Source organism: Triticum aestivum, chromosome 7D (genome assembly GCF_018294505.1).
Source record: "Triticum aestivum cultivar Chinese Spring chromosome 7D, IWGSC CS RefSeq v2.1, whole genome shotgun sequence".
Lineage (NCBI taxonomy): Eukaryota > Viridiplantae > Streptophyta > Magnoliopsida > Poales > Poaceae > Triticum > Triticum aestivum.
Genome location: NC_057814.1, coordinates 580,232,251 through 580,245,917, shown reverse-complemented (window position 1 = coordinate 580,245,917; position 13,667 = coordinate 580,232,251). Strand labels below are relative to the sequence as shown.

General features: G+C 45.0%; 2 protein-coding genes across 4 annotated transcripts; one reads left to right on the top strand and one right to left on the bottom strand.

The window, feature by feature from the left end:
- Positions 1–1,246: 1,246 nt before the first annotated feature.
- LOC123166293 (aspartic proteinase nepenthesin-1) lies at positions 1,247–2,762 on the bottom strand. The gene has a single exon (XM_044584072.1). The coding sequence runs from the start codon at positions 2,702–2,704 to the stop codon at positions 1,400–1,402; it is 1,305 nt and encodes a 434-aa protein (XP_044440007.1). The 5' UTR covers positions 2,705–2,762; the 3' UTR covers positions 1,247–1,399.
- A 2,509-nt stretch (positions 2,763–5,271) lies between these two features.
- Positions 5,272–9,439, top strand: LOC123164903 (protein FAR1-RELATED SEQUENCE 5). Of its 3 annotated transcripts, none has more exons than XM_044582513.1 (6): positions 5,272–5,602; positions 6,523–6,608; positions 6,690–6,764; positions 6,842–7,922; positions 7,991–8,918; positions 8,995–9,439. In XM_044582513.1, exons 4-5 carry the CDS (start codon positions 6,893–6,895, stop codon positions 7,999–8,001), a joined length of 1,041 nt encoding a protein of 346 aa, XP_044438448.1. In that variant the 5' UTR covers positions 5,272–5,602; positions 6,523–6,608; positions 6,690–6,764; positions 6,842–6,892; the 3' UTR covers positions 8,002–8,918; positions 8,995–9,439. The 3 variants fall into 3 exon arrangements, with proteins under 3 accessions (XP_044438448.1, XP_044438447.1, XP_044438446.1); XM_044582512.1 differs by adding an exon at positions 5,827–5,878 and having other exon boundaries at positions 5,276–5,602; positions 6,842–8,918; XM_044582511.1 differs by having other exon boundaries at positions 5,276–5,602; positions 6,842–8,918.
- Positions 9,440–13,667: the final 4,228 nt, after the last annotated feature.

Sequence of the window (13,667 nt, the reverse complement as noted above, 5' to 3'; positions counted from 1 at the left end):
AAAGCAACCGTTATATTTTGCATGAGAAGCTAGGGACCCACACAACCACTCTATGTCATTCGTGTGTACCAATGTATCATACACTTAACTAAAAGAGTCAATTACACCGGTGGTGCTAGAACTTGTCGCAAACGGTCACTTTAGTGCTAGAACTTGCGGCATACATTAAAGTGGTGCAAAAACTTGGCTCGGACGTGCAAATACGGTGCAAATCTCGTTTGTATACGACTACGATGCTGATAAGGCATGAGAGTGTGGCATAGGGCCCGCTGTTAGTGACTTCCAAAAATATCTCGGTTTTTAATTAATTTTTTCTCACAAAAAGGCCCCTGTCAGGTGTACTGCATCCGGTGGGTCCTACTTGTCAGTGAAACATCACAAATTTTATTAGAATTAAAAATATGCAGCCAAGGGATTCTTACCGGTAACCTCGGTCTAAACAACATGTGCAGCTAACCATCAGTCAAGAGCTCACATCACAACATAGAAGCATACACACGTTTTATACATTTGAATTAAGTTATATAACTAAAGAATCTTAATTGCACGGCTGTATCTTGAGACGGAGGGAGTATCTGGTAGGTCCTCCTCGTGGTAACTGTCAGGTCGCTGGTACGAAATCCCACGGCTGTATCTTCTTATTTTTGAATTAAAATTCTTATTTTACGTTATTTAACAAAGATATAAAGGCTGAGTATCCTTATACTCTGTATGACACAACTATTATCTGGTGCGTTGGCTAGCCGTGCTCTCGGCTGACTATAGGTCAACGGTTCGAATCCTTGCCTGTTGTACACCTCACAGGGGCCTTTACGTGAGAAAAAAATTTGAGGTTATTTCTTCAAAGAGTCACACGCCCAATCTTCACCATATAGTCACTAACAGCGGGCCCTATGCCACGCTGTCATGCCTCGTCAGCTTCGCCGACGTATACAAACGAGATTTACATTGTATTTGCACGCTCAAGTCAAGTTTTTGCACCACTTTAACGTATGCCGCAAGTTCTAGCACTAAGGCGACTGTTTACGCCAAGTTCTAGCACCACCGGTCTAATTAACTCTAACTAAAACAATGCCAAATAAGTTTTCCGTGGTGTATTTTGTCCACACATCTTTCCATAAAGGTATTAAAATAATCTACTACATTTCATCTTCTAGCTAACACATGCACACAAAAAATAAACCTAACAACACATGGCATATCTATCTAGCCGCGCAAATGTGGCGGTCACACCGCTCGTTATTAATACCAGATGGAGCATTGCAATTTAATAGTGTGATAGTAGCACAACAGGGTGACTGAAATGGGAACTCGAAATACAATCCAACAATACTAGTACTTCTCTAAGCAATCTGACGCTAAGCAACACCCAAGGACGGATCTAGCTGGGAGTCTGGGACTAGAAGAGGAGCACCCACACCAGTAAAAGAGTAGCCAGCGACACCTTTGCTGGCGCCGGAGCACCCGCGAACGTCAGCCGGCCGCCGCCGGCGCCATGGATGTCGTAGGTCATCGTCCTGCCGGTCTGCAGCAGGCTGCCTAGGACGGACCCGCCGCTGGTCGATGGCAGTATGCTCAGGCACGTCGTCTGCCCGTCAGGGACGGGCAAGAAGTAGTTCTGCGCCTTGAGCTCCATCGTCGCGTGGGCGCCGTCGAACACCAGGGCCAGCTTGGGAACCTTCAGCTTGGAGAAGTGCTGCGTGAGGAAGCACAGGCTGTGGCCGACCGTAGCGTTCACCGGAGCCAGCCCCTGCGATCGGATCCTGCTCATGAGCTCCCGCCTCAGAACCTTGTACGCGGCCTCCTCGAGGTAGGTGAAGGGCAGGGTGGTGCTGAGGAACACCCCGCCGGAGCCGTTCGCCCGGACGTCGAAGGTCCCCGCCGGGATGTCGGTGAGGAGCTGCCCGTCCACCTGCAGGCCGATGAGGTTGACGTAGTACAAGTAAGGGTTCTGGTTGGGCCTGGCCGCCAGCAACGGCGTGTGGCTGCCCTTAACGTCGGCGTGGTCTGCGCCGTCTGCCCAGCTCAAGCTAACGAAGGCCTTGCCGTTGTCGGGGTCGTCCGGGAGCACGAAGAAGTAGGAGAACCTGGAGATCTGCCGCTGCGAAACGAGGGAGAGGGGGCCCCTGCTGAATCCGACGAAGCCGGAGACGCCGGCGAGGCCATCCCGCAGCGTGACGTTGCCGCTGCAGCCGAACACCACGCCGGTGAAGACCCTGTTCCCCAAACCGAACGTTTCGGTGGCGAGGTAGCCGGACGTGTTGCCGGCGCCGTAGATGTGCTCCACGTACCGGCAGCGGGCTGCGCAGCCGGTTTCGCCGGGATGGCAAGTCCGGTCGGCGTAGTGGATCTGGCCAAAGGAGTCGGAGTTGTTGCGCACGGATGATGGGCAGGGCGCGATCGGGGCGAAGGAGGGCCTGAGCCCGGGCAGGAAGGTGGGCTTGCGCCTGAGCCCCGGCCCGCACTGCACCCAGACAAGCTCGCTGGAGATGTCCATGATGACCGAGAGGGTCTGCAAGCCGACGGAGAGGTCGAAGGTGAAGGCGCTGAACGTCTGCGCCGGGATGATGAGGCCCTCCGTCAAGTGACCCCTGTTGGCCCAAGCCGACCAACGGACACCATGGATGACGCAGTCACCGGCGGCCACCGGCGCCACCAGAAGGAGAAGCAGAAGAAGCGAGCAAGCTGCAGCTGGGGCTGGCATTGCTACGGTCTCTGGATGTAGTTCTAGCCAAGCTAGGCAGTTGCATTTGAGCAGCAAGCCCAGTGACCCTTATATATGCAGCACAGGCACGTTGAAATTTCCATGCGCTCTCCTAGGTTGTGATCCCTTTTCACAAAATAGACCTCCCAAGTCTTTTTTTTTCATTTAGGTTAATCTTCCTCTTGTTTAAATACACAAATCTGTATAAGAATATATTACAATACCAAACTAGCCAGATCAACAGGCCCTGTGATCACTATATAAGTACATATACAGTGCACTCATCTTTCTAGGTTTAGGCTGTAATCTTCCTCCTGCGTAAATACATCTACTGGGTGAGAGCGTGAAGCTTGAAGGGCTTAAATCAAATTTCTGGTTCAACCATGGAGACGCGGGGGCGAGGAAGGATCCGCGAAATTGGATCAACCATGGAGACGCGGGGGCGAGGAAGGATCCACGAAATTTCTGCTTGAACCAACCAACATGGAGGCCATGAATTACTCTAGTCAGACAGGATCCATGGCTTTGGCCGGGCATGCCAAAACGGAAACCACCTAACTTGCAGGAAGAGGACGCCACAGCGACGCGTATTTTCCTCAACCATGTAAGCATGTGTTCTGCATTTATCAATGCTGCAAAGGCACCACAGGTCCTCGTCATATTTACTGCTCCCACATATATAAGGAAAATAACCCAGCGCATAGGTGTACATCTGCCTCCACTGAAACCCTACTCTATCACTGCGTCTCTCCTTTCCCATCTTGTTCTCCCACCATCTGCCTTCATCGCTAGCCAGGAGGCTGCATCCACCTCCCATCCCCTTCCCCAAAACCATCTAAGAAGGCGATCCAAACCGCCTGTAGCCGCCGCTAGCGAGGAGGAGGCATGATGGTACCGAAGACCGTCAGTGATTTCGGTAGGGTGGAGAGCATGACTGGATGTACAAGAGGGGATCACACGCAGGGGGTTTTACCCAGATTCAGCCACCCATGGTTGATATAATACCCTACTCCTTTTCTTTTTATTAACAGTGAAAATCCATAGTGTGAGGGGCTTATAGATGGATGCAATAATGGGAGGTCTCGACTAAAAGTCAGATGTCCCGCAATCTACCCTTGCTCTCGCCTTATAAAGGGGGACGAGAGCTAGGTTTTACAGGTTTCCTAGTTGGCCTCCCTCTAAGTCGGTCAAGGAGACCATGGCTTACAATGCCAAGATGGTAATTATACGGAAGTTGGGCTTACTCTCGAATCAAGGTCCCTTGCCTGTCGCCTGGCACCCTGAACCCAGAGCCCGACCCATTGATTGGCCTGCCGGCCGAAGGGCCACCCCTGGTACTGTGCACCATCAGCACCCCCCGATCATGTCTAATGTTTTGAAATGGACTTGTCGTCTGGCTTTCTGGCCCTAAGCCCGGCCCAATGACGGGCCGCCCGGCCGATGGGGCCATCCTTGGTAAAGTACACTGCCAGTAACCCCTGAGGGAGCTCTAATCCGCCGCCCCCACGCAGCAACCTACCACCACCTCACGTCCAGGCCCGCCGTCCACGGAGCAACCCATCAAGGATGCCGACGTGCGCCCCGATAGGCGAGGAGGGAAGTACGGGTCGCCTAGAGCTGCCACATTTTCCTTCACGCCCCAGGCATGCCTAGACCCGAGAAACGCGTCGCCCCTGCAAGGTGCAGAGCGACCTGTCGAGCCCGGCCACCACGCACCCCGCTGCCACTTGCCGAAGCACTTGCACGACGAGACACCGCCGGGCATCGCATGGATCCGTCGCTATCAGCTCCAGAGACACCGCAAAGGAAGGCCCCCACCGCCATCGTTGATCGCACGGTCTTCGCCCAGCGGCGTCCTCCGGCGACGGTGTGGGAAAAGGGGGGGAGGGGTGACGAGGTTGCAGACTCTTCGGTTTGGAAGAGGTGTTGATATTTCCATGCAGTCTCGTGTCCTAGCCTCGATATCTCTAGCTAGTGGTCCCTCTTCACAAAATAAACCTCCCAAGTCTTTCTTTTTCATTTAGGTTAATTTTCCTCTTCCCTTTTTTTGCGGGGTTGGTTAATCTTCCTCTTGTCATCTACACATTTTATCTTCCTCTTGTTTAAAATAAATATAATATGTAGAGGAAATTAGTACAGGCTAGATCAATTACGGAGACGCCGCGCAGAAGGAAGGCTCCGCGAAATTTCTGCTTGAAGCAACAAAGCGTGAAAAGATGGAGCCAGAATTATTCGAGCAGCGCATGCAGCACTAGCCATGGCTGTGGTCGGACATGTCCGAAATGGAAACCACCTATTTGCAGCAGGAAGAGGACGTCGGACATGGCTCTGGTACATCATGCAGCTACTCTACTCAACTGGTCAAAGGCACGGCGTGTCTCTCCCTCCCGCGTCAGGTGAGAACGTATCCTGTGCACCCGATGAACTGGTGCACCAGGTACTCCGATCCAACCTGAGCTATTGGATGAAAAATTGATGGAGGGGATTTGGCCTCCGGTACATTTTACATAATGGACCTTGTAAAATTACTTAAGTGCGCAAATAGTCCCTCCGAAATATCCCATCGTCTCCTTCCTTTCCTCTGTTCTTTTCTGTACCTGTACCACTGAACCAAGGCGCGAGGCTGAGCTAGGGTTAGTCGAAAACTTGGGCGACTCACCTCTGTCCCTCGATCTCCCTCTCCTCTTCCTCGAGATCTCCCTGTCCCTATCCCTCTCCCTCTCCATGTCCATCTCCGGCCACCAGCGTTGAAACACCAACGCCCAGGATCCAGATCATGAGTTCCAGCGGCAGCGCGCTGTGATTGCATCTTTGTAGCGAATCGGCGTTGTAGCTCCGTGGATCAACAACACGGCTGCGTGGGAGTCGGGCATCCGCCTTTACGGCTAAGGATCTGAGGTATGTGCGCTGTATTTGATTCTTATATTATTCATGTGCAGTCAAATTGGCTCTTCCAATTCCTCACTTCCCCCAATTCATTTAAAACAAGTGCATAGTAATATATAGCACCGAATTTATGTGCAAGGTGCAGCCGTAATGGTGACATGTTATCACTATTTGAATAAGTAGTGTTCTGAACCTTAATATGTATTTTATAGTATAGTAAAACCAGATTTGTGCAGCTGTGCGGTTGAATAGGACCTGACTATCGTCCTTTACCGCTTAGGATCTGAGGTATGAGCACCGAATTTGCTTGTTTTGTTATCCATGTACAGTCATATTTGGTTCTTCTAGGCCATCAGTTTCCCATGTGTTTAAAGCCACTGGCATTTGGGAATATGAATAGTATGGGCATGAAATTGATGCGTCAGATGCAGATATAATGGTGAAATTGTAGTAATAATCAGAACAATCAGTGCAAAAAGTTGAGGGGATGTGCTCTGTGTGTTATGTTCCTTTATATACAATTTAATATACCTTTGCTAACTTAATAGTAAGGTGTGTATGTGAACGACTCAGCATGTATGTGAAAGAAATGATTTCCTGGGAGCATGCTACATGGCAAGAGTGGGTTAGTTACTGCTTGTTCATGCGCAGTTCTTGTCCATGAATTAGTAATGTATTTTATGAACTTCTTCCACATTGCTGATATGAAATGGAAATAACTTTTGCAATGTTCAATTGAACTTTCTATGGTAATGCTAGTTGTTCATGTTCCTCGTTTTGTAAAACTCTTGACCATGTTAAGTTGAACTTTCTGTTTAATTACTAGTTGTCCATGTTTCTCATTTTGTCTTGCTGCAACTACAATCCACATTGTCCGTATTCCAAGTAAAAAATCTTGATGTTTTGCGGTTATATTTGCACAAAATAAGCAGCCATGGAGTCCATGAGAAGTGCTGCTCTAAGCATTGGGTCAACTACAGCAATGGGAGTTGAAGATGATGCCAACAGCTTCGCCCTGGTAATTTATTTGTTGTATTGGTCACAAACGTACATCACACTGTTTATGTGACCTGATGGTTTTTTTTTCTGAAATTTCCAGGGCATGATCCATCAGGTCGAAAACGATGGAAATAGCTACCACACGCCAACATGAACTAGCAGTCTTCCGTTTTGTGTAAGTAGTTTTTTACTCGCATCCAATGCATGAGCTCTAGTTTCTGAACCGAGCATCTTTTTATTTTGCATCTCCAGGGGTCAAGATATGAGCCTCAGTGTGATCCTAACTTACAACCCGTAATTGGTATGCAATTTGACACCTGGGAGGAAGGTATGACATTCTACAAAATGTATGCTCATGAAGTCGGGTTCTCGGTTCGCACATGGACAACACACAAAGATGAACATGGCATACTGTGGAAGAGGTTTGTTTGTGCTAGGGAGGGTTGGAGGAAGGTGGCCCGGGAAGAGGAAAGGATAAAGCCGAAGAGAAAATTCAAGTTAACTAGGTGTGGTTGTGAGGCTATGATTGGATTGAAGAGGCAAGATGATGGCAAATATAAGGTCGCCCGGTTTGTTCAATCACACACCCACCAACTTATTTCGCCAAGTAAGAGACATCTCATCAAGTCAAATAGAGAAGTAAGTAGTGAGTTGAGAAGCAAATTACTTACATGTCATAAGGCAATGGTTGGCACATCTACAGCATATCACTTGCTTAGTGTAGAGAAGGGAGGTCCGGAAAATGTGGGCTGCACAAAGCATGACTTCCAGAACTCTCATCGTGATTTTAAAAGAGCAATTAAGAGAGCAGATGGACAGATCATAGTAGATATAATGAAAAGGAAGCAGGCTGCCAATCCAGCATTCTACTTTGACTACCAAGTCGATGAGAATGACAAACTTATAAATATTTTCTGGGCGGATAGCATATGCAGAAAGAACTACTCATTGTTTGGTGAAGTTGTGTCTTTTGACTCGACATATCGCTTTAATAGGTATAACTTGGTATTTGCCCCTTTCACAGGAGTTAACAACCACAGGTCTTGTGTCACGCTTGGTGCAGCTTTTCTATGGAATGTGAAGAAAGAATCTTATATATGGTTGTTCAAGACTTTCTTGAAAGCAATGTCTGGGGTTGCACCTAAGATCATCATGAACGACGAAGACCAAAGCATGAGAATAGGGATAGAACAAGTTTTTCCAAACACTAAACATAGGCTTTGTATGTGGCACATCCTCATGAAGCTTACTGAAAAAGTTGGTGCCACCATGAAAAATAATCCAGATTTTCATGAACGGTTTATGGCATGTATTTGGGGATCAGAGACACCAAGTGAGTTTGAGTCACAATGGTGTTCAATAATATCTGACTTTGGGCTAAAAGATAATACATGGTTGCAGGAGAAGTATGAGGCGCGCAAGTCATGGATTCCGGCATATTTTACGGAGATCACCCTTGGCGGAATCTTGCGTACTACATCAAGATCTGAGAGTGAGAATGCATTCTTTAGACACTTTGCCAACCGAAATCTTGCACACTGATTGAGTTTTGGGTCAGGTTTGAAACAGCTTTAGAGGAACAACGACAAAAAGAATTGCAAGAAGACAATGCCAGCCTCCATACACTGCCTATGCTTGAGACTTGTTGGAGTATCGAGATTCATGGTAGAGATGTGTATACTCATGAGGTTTTTGCTGAATTTCAACGTCAGGTGGTGGCTGCAAGGGATTATTGTCATGTTAAATCAATCGTGCAGGTTGGTGAGGTCCGGACCATTGGTATTAGCAGCAAGAGTGGCAAGGTTAGAGTAGTTAATTTCAACACTAGTACCAAGGCAACACACTGTTCTTGTAGGATGTTCGAATCACTGGGTATCATCTGCCGTCACATCATTGTTGTCCTAAAGAATGAGGGGTGTAATGAAATTCCTAGTCAATATGTGTTGCATAGGTGGACTAAAATGGTTGCACGTCAGCTTTCCTATGATGCCAACGGACATGAGCTAGAAGGCCCATCTACATGTCTTTCACCTACCATAAAAAAGTTGTACTCGGAAACATGTTCAAAATTCAGCTTGGCACTTCATGTAGCGAAACATTGTGAGGACAAAATGAGATATTTTCACAAGGTTGTTGCTGATGCCTTCACGCAATTGGGACAGATGGGTGCCATTAGTGAGCAAAGTAAAGTTCAAGAATTTGAATCCTTCGTTGGAACATCATTCCCAAGTGTGATCAATATTCATCCACCAGATGTAGCGAACACAAAAGGGACTGGTAAGAGATTGAAAAGGGGCTCAGAACAGACTGTGAACCAAAAGAAAAAGAGGTAAAGTAAGCAACCTTGAAAAAATGTTGATGTCCTTTCTACAGTTTTGCTAATGTGGTTTTCTTATTTGTTACAGGGCAAATAGCATCCAAAAGGTCCCAGATAAGTAGGGGCGGTGGTTTTACTAGTTCGATGTTTGAATAACTCTTTGAAGTCATTTGGTTGGCTACGTTCTCGCTAGAATGGCGGTGATATTCGTAGGCGATGAGGTTTTTGACTTGTGGTCTTTCTAGGAGCTCACACTTGCAAGTGTGTCACTGAAGCATGCATATGTTCTATGTCTGTGACTCTGGATGCGGTTACTGTTAGCTTTAGGAAGTAGCTAATACTAAACCATGTTGTCTCATTAGTCGTGTTTAACTATGAAGAAAAGATTGTATAACTTGGCAAGGATTGCTAAGCCTAGCTTAATGTAGATTTGAAGATTTGGTTTGTCTTTCTGTGTTACTGTCAGTTGTAGCCAGCTTGTTGTATGTCATGCTCATGTGACTACTTTCCGAATTAGTGAAACCTTGTTACTATGTGTATTGAGCACCATTCTTTTTTTACCTCTGTTTTTTCTTGCTCTGTATTTTAGCATCATCATCTGGAAAAAATATCAAGATAAGTGAGAACATGTTCGATAATACTATGTCTTATTCTCAGGCATATTTGTAGCTGGATTGCGGTCCTATGGCAGTGAAGCGATGAAAATTCTGACATGGCCTTTGCCTGAAGTTCCGGAAATCTCGGAATAGAGAATGCAATAGAATATGTAATGTTTAAGTTGTATTGAAATCTGTATTGCTTTTCAAGTAGCAGTGTTACTCTTCTTTAGATTGTATATGAAGGCATGTCTCATCTTAATTTCATTTGTTTGGCCAAGCTTTTGTTTTAAGTTTTGTAAAATTTTACGGAGTTAAGAGTGATCTTGAGCTTCCTGTAGTGATTAAGCCTACCTAGGATCAGATTAGCTCATCTGGCTGGAGTAGTACTCCTGAGTCTGGAGCCTGGAGTGCATAACTTGAGGAGTGGCAAAAATTTCCTTTATTACCAAACGACCAGGCATGTTGACTGCCTAGTTAGGGCCGGACTGATCGACTCATTTTTAGGTGAATAGAAAGAGCGGACATGAGTTATGTAAATCTGCAGCTGCTTATTTTATTTCTCTTTCTTTTGCAAGGGACACTTTAACTTATTGTGAACCGACGAATCTGCGATATGGTTGTTATGTGGAAAAGAATGACATTTTCCAGATTTGCTTATTTATATGACAGAATTAAGAGATGCTTTTGTATGAGAGTATTAATAATTCATATGAAGTGTAATAATATGGAGAAGTTGCACTAAGGCTTCAAGATGTACTAAAGTAGTTTCATCGAGGCTGCAATTGTCTCGCAGAAGTTTACTCAAATTAGCATATGATTGTAAAAGCTCCAGAAATTTTGATAGGGCCACTGCTGTACACCACTGTCATATACACATTTGGGAACAGTGTACCTATATATATAGAATGAAACTACAATTGCACAAACAGTGATTTATTGGATGTGAGCACAGGCGCAAGCATCAAACTTAGTTTACAAACACTTGGAAAAAAATAGTGATAGCCACAGGCTACAAACACTTGGAAAAAAATAGTGATAGCCATAGGCTGGCCAGCGTACAAGCAGAATCATCAGCCAAAAGAAATCTCGTCCAGCAGTCGCACTTGTAGATCGAGCATTAGCGCAGATGGGAAATTACAACATGGTTCCTTCTGGATGACGCAGGGCCTCGAACTCGCTTGCACACCCTGTTAAGAATCATCTACTGAAATCAGTATCTCCAATTACAGTTAACATGTACTATAGTTACATGTATCAAGAATTGGTAAGATGACTCCAGGACATGTACCCTAGATCAGTATTGTTGATTCGAAAAGCATTGTTGGAACATGAATTGCAATACGAAAAAAATTCATAAATAAGATGAACTAGTAATGCTTTCAGAAAGTTCAATTGAACATCAAAGTGCAGAATCATTTTTAAGATCAACAAAGTGAACCAGAAGAAAACACAGCAAATATAATTTACTGCAGGCACGTCCGCAAACTCCCTGTTAACCAATTTTTTTCAAGATATTACTCTCGAGAAGTTCCCTGACATGTCCTGCATGCAAAAGTAAAAAAGATCACCAATAGAATTTCAGAGACAAAAGTACTAAGGGAGTACTCATAAGGAATAATACTGAACGGGAGTTTCTTTGTAAATGTTGGATTAAAGCTGGGAAAGGATGGCATAGGCTAAAATTAACCAAGGCTAAAAACTAAAGGGAAAACGATGTAAAGTACAGAGTTCGCGCAAAATAAAACTAATGACACAGCTTGATCACATAAAAATTAGTTCTAAGTCTAGCATGTATGAACTATGAAGTGGATCTTAAAACTCATTAAACAATTTTTCTGCTGGGGAATTAACTGCAGTAGAACAAAGCAAATCTTGCAGCAGTGGAAGATATGTTCAGCAGTGGAAGATATCTTCAGTAAATCTTGCAGCAATTTTTGAGCAATCAGCAGCTACCACTGAGCTCGAGCCGATGACTGCTAGAGTACTGATTTCTTCCTACAAAAGTACTAACTATCATGTGGAAACATTTATAAATATGAATTGGGGAAAATTACTATCAGATTGGAAGAACAGTTGTACTCATGGATAAGGGAAGAAGATAATACCCTTCATAGTTGAATCGCGGAAGACCATCAACTCCTGTACCTCTGTAGAATCGACGCCCCGGACCGACAGCGGACATTGACGAGCCATCGCTGCCAAATAAATCAATGCGCACAGTCGATTTAGAGGAACACAGGGCGAGATTAAGCTTCTATACTGGAGATCCTCGCCTAGGTACATGAGAGGGAGGAGATTGAGAGAGATGACATTGGGTACATTTTTCTAACCCTGCTCCCATGGACTACGGCGCCACAGGAGAGAAGAAAGGGCAGAGGGAGCGAGGCGATGAGAGAGAGGCCTCGCACAGAATCTGGCTAGGGGAGGAAGACGATGTGGGAACAGAGAGGTCAGGTCGCTGGATTTAGGTGTACTACAAGGACAATTTTGCAAATGTACTGCCAGCCCAGCACCAGACCGAATCCTGTCCCTCTGTTTCGAATCCAACGACCCATACATCGCTGGTGCATCTGGTGCATGAGTTCGCTCGTTTCACCAGATACGTTCTCCGCGTGAGGTTACCACCTCTTTTTCTGCATGCAGCTACCACAAAACTAGCTAGAGTGGAAACCAAATCACTGCCAAGAAAAAAAAGAGTGAAAAGTCGAATCAGGCCCGTGACTAGTAATATAACCAGTGGGATGTCAAACATAGTGCAGGTGGATGCCACTCCATCAAACCCACATTGTCCAAAACTGATCAAGGCGTAGTTTAAAAAGAACAGTGGAGAGCATAAGCCAGAAGGGGATGGTAGGTGAGACCAAATTATTATCAGGGTTCATGTGAGCAGTGTAAGCTCTATTTTACTATATAAACAAAGAGTATGGCATAGACACTCATCTATTTTATCTATCTATTATTATGCATTAATGGTAGATCACAGGTTAACTAGTGTAGAGAGAGAATCTATAAACTCTGACAAAGTACATTTGGTCGTTTAATTTGCTCGTCCTCTATTATTAGCTATGTTTATTAATCGGGGGTTTTCATCATAGTCCCTCTGTTCACTTTTTTTAAGACGTTTGCTGTTTAAAACGTCTTACAAAAATGGATAGAGGGAGTATTAAAAATACAAGACATCCTGTAGATTAACCAGAGGAGAGAAATGATTTGGTTTCCACCTGCACTATGTCTGATAAAGTAGTTGATCTCTATAAGTGCAGGTGGATGCCACTCCGTCAAATCTCACGAAATGCAAAACATCCTGTAGTTGATCTCTATAAGAGTTTATAGGCGGCACGCAGGCCCTTTATCTCATTTGGGCCTGCATGCCGCCTATAAACTCTTGGTTGTCTATGCTGTCGTGTGGCTGTGAGACTTGGTTGTCGCGGATCTTTGTTGATCCAGTACTCGTTCGTATGGCTTTATCTATAAAGTCGGGCAATGGCCTTTTCTTTAAAAAAAATCTCTATAAGTGTAGTTGAACAATGCTCCCATAGTAGTAATATATATTTCAATACTTTTCCCGTTTCCTGATGCAATATTTGTTTCCATACGTATATTATTTGAAGCATGACAAATATATCTCAAGGTTCTCTAAAGAAACTAATAGAAATTTGAAAATGACTAGACAGTAGCTTTTACTCCTCATGCCTTGGGTGCTCTGCCAAAAAAGATGGAGTAGTCATTGCTTTGCCAGAAAAGAAGGCAGTAGCCAGTCGAAGTTTGCTTATCTTTGGAAATTTTATTTATTCACTCAGCTCCACATCAAGATAGAGGAACTCCTTTTGACTTTTAGCACCCAGTCTTTTTCACCCGTACCTGTTTGCTTAAGGTTTTTTTATTCACACTTGTGTGCGCTTGTGTTTATTTTTCGCAGCGATTTCCCACTGGTCCAACGAGCTCCCAGCCAAACTTGTAGCACACGAGAAAGTTAGTGCAGGATAAGAAGACGAAAGAACGCTAAAAAAGAGATAAGAAGACTAAAGAGTTCCTATGATTTCTCTAACCGGGCGGGAAAAGATGTTCTTGAGAATTTGAGTACTTGAAAAAAAAACTTTTAGGGAGTACAAGCAACATTTTATCCTACCACTGTGGAAAATAAAAATTGTTAGGATTATCA

What these genes read in the sequence shown, in the direction of transcription:
- LOC123166293 (XM_044584072.1), bottom strand. Translation starts at nt 2,704, where the DNA reads ATGCCAGCCCCAGCTGCAGCTTGCTCGCTTCTTCTGCTTCTCCTTCTG.
- LOC123164903 (XM_044582511.1), top strand. Translation starts at nt 6,893, where the DNA reads ATGCAATTTGACACCTGGGAGGAAGGTATGACATTCTACAAAATGTAT.